Raw genomic sequence first — 13,750 nt, forward strand, 5'->3', positions numbered from 1 at the left:
TGGATTTGGTGAATTACACACAGAAATAAAAAAAAACATAAGATAAAGAAATGTACCACCAAAGCACCCTTTGTTCGATATCTTAACCAAAACACATCAAAACTTTTCACAAATTTACAGAAGGTCTTCTGACAGTAAGAGAAAAATACTAAAAGCACAGATTGCTTGGCCCTTTAGAAATGTGTGTTACAATTAACCCTGCGTTAGCTTGTGTGTTGCTCACCCCAATTTAATATTTTTTAAGTCAACGTGCTTAAAAGGTTCTTCACAGCAAGTCGTCATCCATTTTTGGTTCCTTAAAGAACCATTCAGTCAAAGGTTCTTATTTCTTACCTTTTATAATCTGAAGAACCTTTTTCACCACAAATAACTTTCTGTAAAATATGGCATTGCAAATATGAAACATTTCTTTTTTTAAATTGCACGTATGTGTTAAAAAACTGTTTGAATTGTTTTTGTCTGTCATTCAAAAAAATGTGAATGAAATTATCTTGATTTTTATGTTGATGGGGTTCAATGACAAGATCCGAAAATCCAATTTGAAGAATTATGTTTACTTCTCACCCACAATTATCACAAAACATTTGATACATAAAAATATAATTTCCACCTTTGAAATGAATACATTAGAATTAATTGGATTGGCAAAATAACAGCATGGACTTTTCTCATAGTAGCGTGGTCCACAAATGCTGTTATGAACACCCAGACAAGTTACACATTTTAAAACACTGATCAACACAGTTTGCTATCTTCTAGTCCAGAATGCATATCTGGTACAGGACTGAACCTCTTGGTGTGTTTTCAGTGAAGTACAAATGTTTTGTAGTGCAACACTGTTTTCTCCCCCATGTTCCACAAAACCCCAAACGTCCCCTAGAAAGTGATTAAAAACTTATACTAGTAGTGCCACTACAGGTGGCGTTACATTTCACAACACTTATAGTAGCCAAGTGATATGAGTGAACTTTATATTTAAGCAACAATCCATGAAATCGGTTTATTCATAAATTACACAGATCTTTATTTGGAGGTGCAAGTGTACAGGCAGTGTCCAGACCTCTTTTAAAGAGTGACGTCTGGTACGATAACGAACATTTAATTTGTTTGGCTCTCTCTGTTTTCCACTCCGTCTGCTTCTTGTCCCTCAGAAAACTTTCAGAAGAAACTCATAGGTCGCGTTGATGATACCCCACGAGAGCAGAGATCTGTGGTAGTTTAGTGTCGCCCCACGAAACAACAGCACGATGCTTCCCCCTCTCTCCCGCCACACTGTCATCAGCACCTGGCTGCAGGGCACAAACTCGCCCCCTACTTGGGCTTGGGCTCGAGATTTGACCACATTCAGTGGGTAAAACATGATGCCCAGAGCTGCCCCTAGCAGGCCGCCACACACAAAGTCAGTGGCCATGTGACCCGTCCAGTTTCGAGCCTCTGGCAGCCGTTGCTTGATGGGCCCACGGAGCCCGAAGAAGAGAACGTTACTGGGCCCGTTACGCAACAGAATCGGGACCAGCCCGCGGTAGCACTCCCTCACGCCGTAGTCTCGTAGGAGTGTCCGGAAAGTGTGGGCCGTGTTGTTGAAACGCTTGTTATGTCGGTGGTCCTGAAGTAGCGTTTGTACCCGTTCAAACGGAGTGAGGGTGGCTTCGGCCGTGCCGGCCAGCGCTGCCGCGGCGCTCCGCGTGACGAGCTCGGGCGCACCGCTACGTCGAGCGTGTCGCAAGAGCAGCCGAGAAAAATCCTCGTACAGGCCGAACATGATGGCTACCGTTGTGGTCTTCTGTAGTAGAGGAGGCAACAGCCCGCGGTAGAGGTTTCTAAGCCCCTCCCTCTGGAGCTGACGGACGGCTTCGCTCACACGAACTCCGTACAGCTGCTGGCGAAACAGAACTTTCTGAATGGGAAATGTGACGATGATGTTAGTGAACGCAGCAAGCGAGCCACAAACATAGTGCTTTCCACGAGGCCCCGGCCCCGCCCCCAGACCGGCCCCTACTAAGGCATGCCCACTTAACGCGCCCTGCTGCAGGGCCGGGGCTTGCGGTTGCCGAGCCGAATCTGGGTCCATAGTAGTAACCACCCCCATAGGAAATCAAGCATCTGATTGGTTAGCCGACCCGAGTGTGATATCCAGGTCAATATTCACCAACGACATTTCAGCCTGCAAAAAAGGCAAAGAGAAAGAGTGGAAATAGTCAAGCATGTATAAAAAAAACTCGCAGCTTACGGCCTACGAGGAGATCATCCAACCCAAACATATTTTTGGCAGGTGCATAGAGGTTTCAGATAAGACTTGAATCTTTGGAAACCATTTTGTGTCATTAACTGCTGAGATAAGACATGTTACCTAACCAAAGATCAACTGTCCCGGACAGAACGTAGCAACGTAGGGTATAAATTATTATTGCATTAACATTGCTAAAGTGTCTAAATATTTGCGGCGACTGCGAGTCTATGTCCAAACAGCCTACATTACTGGTTTATGACGATGAAACATCTCATAGTAGTGTGAGCCATGTGTAAGACTTCTCCAAAAATAAAACAGCACATGTGGTGATCAGGAAAGACACTATGGGAAGCTTTGGAGGTCACGTTTTGGGATTCAACTTTGATCCGCTACTATGTTATCAAACATAGATGAATAAAACTAAATGAACATCTCTCACATATTAGTATGAAACAATGCACAAATATAATCAACACAGGTCTTAAAACCCGTTTCAAGTTCACATCTCATAAAACATTTACATATGTGTTACTGTCACGGTTAACACATGACTTACTAACTTTAAACATCCATGTTACACATGCTGAACTGAAATGTGCTGTGATCAGCAGTGAAATGTCCTTGATGTGACATATAAACTATATTCAATATCTCTTCTTACAGCATGTGTCAAACTATCACGAGCACGTGCACTTCATACATACAGTGTTGTTTGAAACATGATGTCCTTTTAGGCTGATGATTTAATCTGCATTATATTCACTACATGTGCTAAACACAGCTACTGCTAATACTTTACTGCCCAATAAAGCAGACAGGCAGGAATAAACCCCATTGCCAGTATTATATAAAATAAAAACTCGATTAAGTCCAATATAATAGTATCAAATTAAATATTAGTTCTAGTTGTCCTCTATTCAAGGAAAAGTCTACAAAATATACCCACATATAGTTCTGATTATACAGACTATCAGTTATCACTAACATAAACATCAATTATCTTTAAACTAATTGTCATGAGCGTTTACTTGTTAAATGAGATTGTATGTCACTTACTAAACCACCAAAAACACACCTACCTAATGCTAATGCTAATCTTGTGACAGAGGAAGTTCACGTGTTTGCAGGCAAAATTATTTCATTAAAATTCGTGTTTATAAAGTGTTTCTATTTGATCAGTCGGTATCTATGAATTAATTACCTTTAATTTGTGCTCAATGGAAGAGTGACGCGGTTCTGTTGAGCTGATTTGGATCATTAAGGCGGTACCGACTCAGAACTTCTTTAGTTTCTAGTGTTTCCACTGAACGAGTGACAGACCGGAAGTGGGCAAGAAAGACTCTCTTAAGAGTTTCTAGTGTGTACACTCTTTACTTTTACTTATCTGCTCGTATATTTTTATTTAATTCGTTTTATTTGATTGTTTTTTTTATATAATTGTTTTATTATTATGTTCTCAATGCAGCGATGTTTTCTAACTGAGCAATCTAAAATAGTTAAATTATAGTGAGACTGCGGGATGCGGGAAAGCGATTCATTTCTGCATATTTAGAAAATGTAACACTTTAAAAACTTAAAATAACTTAACACATATGACAAAAATAAAAACTTTAATACATTTTATAATTTACTATAAAATTTACATTTACTATACCTTTTAGAGATTTTTACATACTGTCGTTGCAGTTCTGCGATTCAAACCAAACGTTGATGTTGTAAATAGATCGAGTATCAACTGTTAACAGCTGTATTTTTGTTTTACACAGCTAGAGCGAAATGATGCATGACGCGAATTGTTATTAAACAAATTAGATGTAGAAAAATAATCACTGACGGTGTTATATGTCAGTCAAGCAGCAGAGGGCAGTAATGAGCTGAACATGAGTCGATGTACCGTAGCAACCCACGCAACAGAGACAGTCAGAACGTGCCAATTTGAACTGGGGGGAGAAGTGTAAAACTAATTGTCAAAAGTCTGCTCTAAAATGTATGAACTTGTATGATTTATATGTTCTTGAAGAGGTCAGCGACTTTAATTTTAAATTAATCCGTATATTGCAACGTAACGTTACTTGTTTTTAAGCACATTGTGGGTCGTGGAGTTAATCAATGTCCCCTTTTTACAGATGGTAGAGTACAGACGTTCAAACCTTCGCGGTAAAATCATTTGTGGCGTGTTTTGATACTGACGTTTGTTGTTGTTTTCTTTAATGAAGAAAATAAGTTAATGTCTGAGGTTTGTTTGTGTTTAAATCAACGCGGAGATGAGTCGAATGACAAAAACACTGAAAGCAGTTCAGCAGGAGCTGAAGGTGTGTGTTTTTAGTTTGTGTTAACTGTTGATATTAAGTCAACACTGGAAATCAGCATTAGACTTTCAGATCAAATGTTGTAAAATATATAATTACATTTTGACAAGTATTTCTGTGTACTCTTGATATACTTAGTAATATGTGCGTAACGTTACGCATGAAGTCGTTTAGGAAGGTAATATGTAAGAAGTAAGTAATAGCTGTGCTATTTCGTGAAATAAGTCTTACTTTACCATACAACACTAGTCTCGTATACCTTAACTTAGTGGTTTTAATAAACGGTTACCACACAATACAAATAGTTAAGCAATAAATGTGTATCAACGCAAAATTATTAGTAAAATACGTAAAAGCCAGGCTTCCGCTAGAAAATATAGTTCCTAAGCGACTGTGACACATGTGCTTACGTTATGGTGCTGCGCAATGATACACAGCTGGGTGCAGCAGTCCCAAATGTCTTTTATCGTAAATAAAACATAGCTATTAACCAATCAGAGTCAAGGACTGGTACTAACTGAATGCATAACTATATTTATTTATTTATATATGCATGCTTTTGTCTTAGAGCACGAAGAAGAAAAGTGATGATGTTGTGGAGTCTCCTCAAGGGCTGGACATTTCATCCATAGAAAAAGCCAGTTTTTTTCAGGGAGATCATTATTCTTCACATGGTATAAAAACTTTTATTATGTCTGGGGTGGTATGGCATAGTGATTTAAGACCACAGATAACTAAATGACCAACTCTGTATATGATTATTGTTTTTTGAAGGTAATCCCCTCCACAGCACTGCTCTGGAAGAAGGTCTCAGTCCTGGAGCCGAACAGAACCAAAGATCTGCTCCAGAAAAGACGGGCCGACAGCAGACTGGGAAGACTGCTCCTGGTGTGCCTGACGCCCCTAAGACAGATGGTAACCAGAATAAAAATAAATCCAAACCTGTTTCTAAGGCACTGAAGAACATTGAAGCATCCAAGGAGAACCAGGAAACATCTCAGCCAAGAAATCAAAGACCAACATCTACAGGAAGGTACTGTGAGGGTTTCTTTGGGATCAGTTAAATTGGTTTTGCTGATATGAGTTTGTTATCTTTGTCATCATTATAATAATTAAAAAAATGTTATGTCACTGTAGTGGAGTTAATGGTGGGCTCCTTCCAACCATATCAGAGCACAGAGAGAATTCAGGAGCATCGCTGATCACAGTGTCAAAGGTGTGACTGTTACTTTACTTCTTTCTTGATAAAATGTTTTTAAATTGTTTGTTTATTGCTGTTGATAATGTGTTTTTATCATTCTAGAAAGGTCAGAGGTCAGCCAAAGGCACATCTGAGAGACAGCAGAAGTCGTCTTCATCCTCAGAGGAGCTAACAGATGAAGATGAGAGCTTTGTATGTTTTTACCTGACATTTGAAATTCAGAGCACATGTAAAACTTTCTTTTTATAATGTAAAATCTTTTTCAGCATCCAAACAAGGAGAAATCTAAAAGAAAAGGGTTGTCGTCATCCAGCCGACGACAGGGTGGACACAAACAGAAAAGAAAATCTTCATCCGAGTCCTCGGGTATTAAACCTTACCTGACAGATCTTATTTAAAGAACGCATGTGTTTTATTTTTTTATCATATTGGTAGTTCTGATCCTTGATACTGATTGGTGATGTGAAATATCTGTTAAACATACAATATCAAGAGTGGAAATGCTGTTTTCAACAATGTACAAGCATCAAATGCAACTGATTATCTTTATGTGTAGAAAAAGCAGGTCCTTCTAAAAGACCCAGAAATCCATCTGACCTTGATGTGGTGCTCTATGCTTTCCAGGAATTTGTCGACCAGTACAAGTAAGTTTATGATGATTTCAACGAATCATTGTAATAAAGAGTTGACTTGCACATTGAATTATTGTACGATTTCTCCGCAGGCAGACTGTGAATGACACGGTGAAACGTAGTATTGATGCGTTCAGCCGCACGTTTGACGAGCAGCTCTCTGAGATCGTGAGATGATTTTAACACATCTATTAAACCAGTCGAACCCTTGATGATGTCAGAATGTTAATGGTAATGTATCATTTATTTCTAGATCACCGAATCGAGAGAACTCAAGAATTTAAAGAGAGAAAACGCCAAGGTGATTCTGCATTACATGCTCAATTTATCTGGTATTTGAGTAGCACAATTATTTTAAAATCATTGTATTTTTTTATTTAGCTCAATAGCACCATTAACCAGAAGAGGACCAGATTTTTGGAAGCCAGTAATGACTTGATCAAGTAAGCACTCATGATGCATGTACACAAACAAAAACAGCCTATTTACTTGCTATGTGCACAAGTACATTTACATTTGGGCATTTAGCAGATACTTTTTTCCAAAGTGACTTACAAAAGTGAGGAAAAGACCAAAGCGATTCATCATAGGAAATCAATGTATGGCTGGCTCCTCTCATACTAGCCTTTCTCAGTTTACAAAATTTCAGGATTCTCTAGAGACACCACCTGTTTGAAGAGAGAGAAAAGAATATATATATATATATATATATATATATATATACATACACACACACACACACACACACACACATAATGTTTTTTTAATGTTATATACAGTGTAAATAATGAAAGAATAAAAATCGGCAGACTGCTTATACTGCTCCCAATATTTATTGAAAGACGTTTCGACCACACATCTTCATCAGGTCTGACAAACACTGTCAACATCAAGTTACAATTATTTAACATCTCAGTCACACCTGATAGACTTTTAGTAAATAAACACAAATCACCACAAAAAATAATAAACCTGTGGTGATTTTCTGTGGCGGGGAAGAAACGTAAGCCATCAAAATCTAATAATTTACGTGAGAGGCACTCGGGCGAAGGAGAAATGCCGGCTGTTGCTTGTTCTCATCAAGCTTCTGTCATGCTAACACATTGACACCAGAGGATCTTATGAAAAACTTTCCATTATTTTAATCAAAAGTCACAAAAATCTAGCAGGACCAAAACATTTTACAGCTGATCGCTCTCAAAAAAGTTCAGCGACAACTTCTCAAGTATAATAGCAGCAATGACATTCTTAAAGTGTTTTGATTAATGCCATTAATGTTGTTTTTTTAGTCAGTGTATACCACTAGTCAACTAAATAAATATAACATGGCAAAGATTAATGCATATTTACATATTGATTCAATAGATTTATTGCATTTTGCGGAAAAAATAATCCCTTTTTATAATAAATCTTTGAAAATCAAGTTATGGATTTTAATGTTTAATATTATTATAACCTAAAGATGTATGTGAAAGTTTGTAACAGAAAATAGTGGTTTTCATCTTGACACATAGAAAACACATTTTTACCCAAATTAGTCAAAATGGATTTGTTGCGTTTTGGAACCAAACTCTTCATATTCATTTTTTGATACATATATATCAAAAAAAGGTTTAAAATCTAAATTCAAACCATTAGGGTATCTAGTGTAAAAATATAAAATGCAGTTTCTGAGGGAAATTACAGATGTGGACAATGTGCTTATTGTTGTTCTTTCATTATTAAGCTCTTGTGATCAAGTATCTGCCCCAAATTGTTGTTGTTGGGTTTTTTATATATATACACACTTCACTCTCTATATACAGTATAAATGTCTAACAAAACTCAATTGATAAACTGTCTTCCGGGGCAAGAAACCTTATGAGCATCATTAAGGGAAACCTTGCATGGTAATACGTTTTCGGCACGTTTTGGTTAAATTTACTGATGCATCAGTGGAAAGTTGAACTCTGTTTGTCGTCAAAGAGAAAAGATGAAGCTGACAGCACTTCAGAAAGATCATGATGAGTTGCAACAGAGATGTAAAGCTCTGAAAGAAGGAACTTCTTTACTCACCAACCTGCAGGAACTCAACAAGAGATACCTGGACCACCGCAACGCTCATCCGGACGAGGTGGAAACGGTGAGAAAAACTACAAGCTTTGGTTTGTTATCTAACCTTTGTTGTGTAGGGTAAAAACATTAGCTGGCTTTCCATCCAAACATAATTTTTAAGTTCGCAAAAACGGAAAACCAATGCAAATTAGGTAGTTGTCTATCCAGTTCTTTAAGCAAATGACAGTGGTAGTGGTAACCTACTTATCAGCATTAAAAAACAAAACAAGGTAATAATATTTTGGTTTCCTCATCTGTCCAGACACACATAGAAAGACACCATCAGCAGAATCAACCAATTCAGTGTTTGCTACGTCAAAATTCATTCAGTAAATGCGTTTCTATTTCTCTTTTCACACTAAACAAAAACCTTTTTAAATGAGAGCAAAACATTTTTGTGAATTGGGGAATGTTTTTTGTAGAAATTTACTATATCCATCACTTGTTTCTGATGTGATGCCTTAAAATGCAAATAAACAGGGTGATGGAAACAGCAATTGTTGGGTGATAGTTCATCTTTAATGTTTGACTTATGTTTTGTCCTTCTCGTTTAATTTCTGTCTGTTGTCTGACAGTATGGCCCATCCTGCATGCCTGCCATGTTGCTTGAAGCCAGATGCATCATGGGAACTGAACAACAGCTAAAGACTGTCAACGATCAGCTGCAGCAGGTCATAGATGAGAGCGAGGATTAAATATCAACATTGAATTATTAGACTTGATTATTTGTATATGATATGGGAATTAAAATATCTATGTTTACATTTATCACATGTTGTTTTATTAGCTGTAATACTGTAAAGAAAAATGTCATATTGTAAAAATAGATTTGAATCACGTTACACTCAAAGCTGTTGCCATGTTATGAATCTGGACTTTGTCAGCGTATTAATTGCAAATAATAATTTATGAGCTGGGTGCGGTTGTCATTGCTGATTGGTGTTTGTGTCTAAGGTAAAGTTTAGTCACTGAACGCCCCACCTGAATCTGATAAGAGGACAATGTGTGTCCCAACCTACAACTCGCATGATATATGAAACACTTCAAAAGCTTTTTGTACCACTTAATAATACAAAATAATAAATGAATGCCTTGTTTCATACAGATTGTAAACTTTTTTGTATATACAATTTCTTTTAAAGTGCAAGGAGAAAATAACACTAGATAGACCTTATAGTTATCTAATGTAAGTTGAGTTTCTGTTCATTTGGTGCGAGAAGCGTTGGGCACTACAGGACAAATCCTCAACTTCCTATTGCCAGCCTACATTTCTTGTCCCCTAAAACTTCATTGTTCAGAAAGGGTTTTTCTTTATTTAGAAAATATAAACAACACTTGACAAACAACAAGTTTAATACATTTACAACTTACTTTTTTTAACCAACTGCAGCATGAAGAATAATATTCAGTTTATGTAGTGTAATAAAAAACAGTAAAGAATGCAAAAACTTTTCACTTTGTCTGTGTGCTTGTTTAAGCCATGCCACTTAATTTCTCGCTAACTTCCCACAGTTTCTTGCTGATACCATCGTCTCTGGCCTCAGGTTTGACTTGGACCAGCTGACAGTCGGAGAAATATTTCCCGCTCAAGTGCTCGATGTCCTCTTGCAGGGCGCAGTACAGCGTCGTCTGAGCTCCAGACACCGGATCTGTTGCCCAGAACTTAGTAACAATGGCCTTGATGATGCGCATGTACCACCCGCTCATGTCACGAGCGAGTTCTGTTCTTACAGACCCTGAAACAGATCAAAACAGTTAAAACACGGGCAATAACTTGGTTTGCTTCAAGAATCCTTTCTGGCCTTTTTAATGGTGGTGCCTTGTTTGGATAACTCATCTGGCTCATTTTATTGTGTTTGCAAGCCAATTCATGTTTTTGGCATAATTAGGTGGTGATCAGTTACGTGATGTGTGTTGTCTTATGAATGAAAGCTAGAAAGTGTTGGCATACGGTACTTGCATATTGCAATTCTGTTAACTCCACTAACCTGGATGGAGACTGTAGCAGGTTACTTTGGTTCCCTTTAGTCTCTTGGCCAGTTCATGAGTGAAGAGCACATTACAGAGCTTGCTGTCGGTGTAGGCTTTGAATATATCTCCATCAGAGGAACCCAGACAAAGTCTCTTGTGTGTGTTGATGCAGTCGAAATCAATGGTGCCCAGATCATGACCGCAAGACGACACATTCACTATTCTGCTTGGTGTGCATTCCTTAAGACGATCCAGAAGAAGGTTGGTCAACAGGAACGGACCGATGTGATTCACACCAAGGACCATACCAATTCCATCTTCAGTGAGTCCTGGACAGGCCAATGCTGAACAATACAATGTATGGATCATTTATTGAAATATGCGAGATATTACAAAAATGTTGATTGTTTCTTATCATTGAATATAGCTATGCTGTGTGTTTTTAAGGTGTGTTTCTTGTAGTACTTTAACCTGAAGTATTGATTAACTCTCACCACTTTGTTTGAACTCTTGAGAACTAGTGAGATACAATGATTTGTTTGCACTTCATTCATCATGTTGATTTCACCTGCATTATTAATGAGAAGGTCAAGTCTGGGCTCGGTCTTCAGGAAGGTTTCGGCAAAAGAACGGATAGATTTTAGACTCGCAAGATCTAGTTGCATGAAGACGATACCATCATTCCCTGTTTCCTGAAAGGAGAAAAATGCTGGAATGTTCGGTGTTTGTACAACAGAAGCAAATTAAGTTTCTGAAAATAAGTTTAGCTCACTGTCTTTAGTTCTTGTACTGCTTCCTCTCCTCTCTGTTTGCTTCGACAGGCCAAAATCACTCGCGCTCCTCTCTTGGCCATCTCTGCAGCCGTTGCCTTTCCAATGCCAGTGTTACCCCCTGTGAAAAATTAAATGGGTTTGGCATAGGCAATATGGAATATATGTAGTTAAAGTCTGAATAATGAATCTTAGCTTTCAATTTACACCTACACTGTAAAACCTAAAAGTTATCTCAACTCAAACCATTTAATAAACCGGTTGCATTAGTTTTAAAACACATAGGCTACATTTAAGTACTTTGAACTTAAACAAATTGATTCATATGCAGTTATGCACTTATATTTAAGTTCACACTTCTTAAATATAATTGCACATGACTCAAGTTCACAGCACTTCAATTTTTGTGTTTTAAAACTTAAATGGCCTAATGCAACCGGATTACTTAAATGGTTTGAGTTAAGTTAACTGTTAGGTTTTACAGTGTACAGGGATGAAAAGTCTTCAAATTGTTTTTCTAAATAGCACTGACATTCAAACGTATATTGATGAAGATTTTTTGTTGAGTTTTAAGGTTTTAAGAAAAGTAATTTCCTGCCTCCTATAGTTTCAGAAGAGATCTCAATAATCATGGGAATTCATATTACAAGTCAGCTTCGTGCGAAGTGAATCGTACAAAAACGTACAAATGTGGTCGAATGACTTACTTCAAATTAGACCGCCAAGTAAAATACAAATGAATTGCCATGACATTATGTTGATAATATCTCAAACTGGGCTCAGATTTGCAAGATAAGTATGCAGTTAAACATCAGGTATTATTTAATATAAGTCCATAATACAATAAGCTTCCAAGACCAAATGATCTGAGCTATGCTTTTCATATTTATTTCAAGGCAGCGGATATGTAGTATTTTCTTAAAGGGACACTTCACCCATTTGCATTAGGCTGTGTATAGTTAGAACCCCAGTCATGTTTTTGAATGGTCGTGCATAATTTCCTCAGTTTCCGCTGAGACAGGAGAAATACGGATTTCAGTGTTGTACTTCCTTCTTTCAATGATGTAAAAATCATCATTTTGCATCATTGAAAGAAGGAAGTCAAATATCTTTGTTGAGGGGGTGAGACTACAAACACTCCTTTTCTCGGTCAAATAGGCACCAAATTCGAAATTTATGTTACATTTCGACTACAAATATGACACACTTTCAATAAAGATTAATGTTTCCACGGGTGAAATGCTCCTTTAAATAGGCTATGGTATTTACTGTAGGTGAGAGTAAGTTTTATTTAATAAATATAATTATCAAATTTGCAATAAGTGTAAATAGTAATTATTTGCTATACATCAATGGTTCTCAAACTTTTTGTCGTGCGGCCCCTCTTGTGTATGGTGGCCCCCCCAAAGAAAATGTATGACATAAAACTTTGTAAAATATAAAATTTTAATTAAACAAAACTTATTAAAATATACAATGTAGTGTTGTTGGTTAGTAGCCTTGTAAATTGAGTGTAAATTATTATTTTTATTAAAAATATTCAATGGATGCTGCATTTAGGGAGAATGAAAACCTTCCTGACTCCTACACCGAATCCCAACCCTAGCCAGTAAATACTTTTATTCTTAATAAACACTCGTTTTTCCACACCAGCATGTTCTTCATCTTTATTGAAAACAAATTCATTTTTGATGTGATAGGAATTAAAAGCGAGGTCGCGAGACGGATTCGAGCCAGATGGGCGGAACTTGTGTAGCGTTTGCCAACAAAGAACTCTATTTACTACACTGTACTTACACCTTAAACCTCCATGTTAACAATATCTGATTTGTGTTTTTTTTCATTCCTCCAAGGCATTTGAGAAAAAAAATCTGATACTTTTCTAATACTGAAACCTAAAAAAACGAGTGTAAACTTGTGAAATATAGGTTATTTCACCTACCTGTTATGATGACTGTTTTCCCATAGAGTTTAGCTTTGCCTGTGAAGGTTTTCCTCTGTACAAAAATCTTATGAGTAATATAATAAGCTATGAGTAAAGGCACAAAAATTAATAGCAAGTAAATCATTTTTGCGTTTCTAAGCTTTGCAGACAGACGTTTTTGGAAGCAGAGTTTCACTCCTTTATATTCACACAGACGATGAACGTTCAGATATCCACAAGTTTGAGTCACGCCCATATGTGGTCATGCAACTTATAGTATGTGGGCGTTATATAACCCTTTATTCAGATGATAAACTATATTTACATTTACCACACTGTATAGAATAGAACTTTAATAAAGTTAAATAATGAGTTCATTGAGAAGTCACTGATATATTGATGAAGTGAAATATTCTTTTGTTCGTAAATGATCCTGCGCAGCAAGACGGACTGGAGTTTGTCAACTTTCCTCCAATTCTCTGCACCTCAAACTGCACACTCATTATTAATGCAAAAAACCTTGCTGTTAGTTTTTGGTTTTATTTTTTTGCAATCCAGTGTTTTTAATTGAGGAAAAATAATTACATAAAACTATTACAAAAAACTGACAAAAATACAT

The 13,750-nt window shown here is 37.0% G+C and overlaps 3 protein-coding genes across 5 annotated transcripts; 1 reads left to right on the forward strand and 2 right to left on the reverse strand.

Annotated features, from left to right (window-relative positions):
* Window positions 1–533: 533 nt before the first annotated feature.
* slc25a51b (solute carrier family 25 member 51b) lies at window positions 534–4,012 on the reverse strand. 3 transcript variants are annotated; one of them, XM_055178696.2, is made up of 2 exons: window positions 3,885–4,012; window positions 534–2,164 (listed from the first exon to the last, which is right to left on the reverse strand). In XM_055178696.2, exon 2 carries the CDS (start codon window positions 2,087–2,089, stop codon window positions 1,148–1,150), a length of 942 nt encoding a protein of 313 aa, XP_055034671.1. In that variant the 5' UTR covers window positions 2,090–2,164; window positions 3,885–4,012; the 3' UTR covers window positions 534–1,147. The 3 variants fall into 3 exon arrangements, with proteins under 3 accessions (XP_055034671.1, XP_055034669.1, XP_055034670.1); XM_055178694.2 differs by lacking the exon at window positions 3,885–4,012 and adding an exon at window positions 3,432–3,587; XM_055178695.2 differs by lacking the exon at window positions 3,885–4,012 and adding an exon at window positions 3,310–3,447.
* A 149-nt stretch (window positions 4,013–4,161) lies between these two features.
* cenpu (centromere protein U) lies at window positions 4,162–9,234 on the forward strand. The gene is made up of 12 exons (XM_055178682.2): window positions 4,162–4,542; window positions 5,108–5,213; window positions 5,314–5,572; window positions 5,677–5,755; window positions 5,843–5,932; window positions 6,007–6,106; window positions 6,297–6,384; window positions 6,465–6,540; window positions 6,626–6,673; window positions 6,754–6,815; window positions 8,338–8,494; window positions 9,042–9,234. The coding sequence occupies exons 1-12, from the start codon at window positions 4,495–4,497 to the stop codon at window positions 9,159–9,161; spliced, it is 1,233 nt and encodes a 410-aa protein (XP_055034657.2). The 5' UTR covers window positions 4,162–4,494; the 3' UTR covers window positions 9,162–9,234.
* Window positions 9,235–9,756: 522 nt separating this feature from the next.
* Window positions 9,757–13,402, reverse strand: LOC129422647 (retinol dehydrogenase 11-like). The gene is made up of 5 exons (XM_055178693.2): window positions 13,150–13,402; window positions 11,210–11,328; window positions 11,006–11,129; window positions 10,455–10,781; window positions 9,757–10,202 (listed from the first exon to the last, which is right to left on the reverse strand). Exons 1-5 carry the CDS (start codon window positions 13,385–13,387, stop codon window positions 9,940–9,942), a joined length of 1,071 nt encoding a protein of 356 aa, XP_055034668.2. The 5' UTR covers window positions 13,388–13,402; the 3' UTR covers window positions 9,757–9,939.
* Between the last annotated feature and the right edge of the window lie 348 nt (window positions 13,403–13,750).

The sequence above is a fragment of the Misgurnus anguillicaudatus genome, chromosome 16 (assembly GCF_027580225.2).
Source record: "Misgurnus anguillicaudatus chromosome 16, ASM2758022v2, whole genome shotgun sequence".
NCBI classification, from domain to species: Eukaryota; Metazoa; Chordata; class Actinopteri; order Cypriniformes; family Cobitidae; genus Misgurnus; species Misgurnus anguillicaudatus.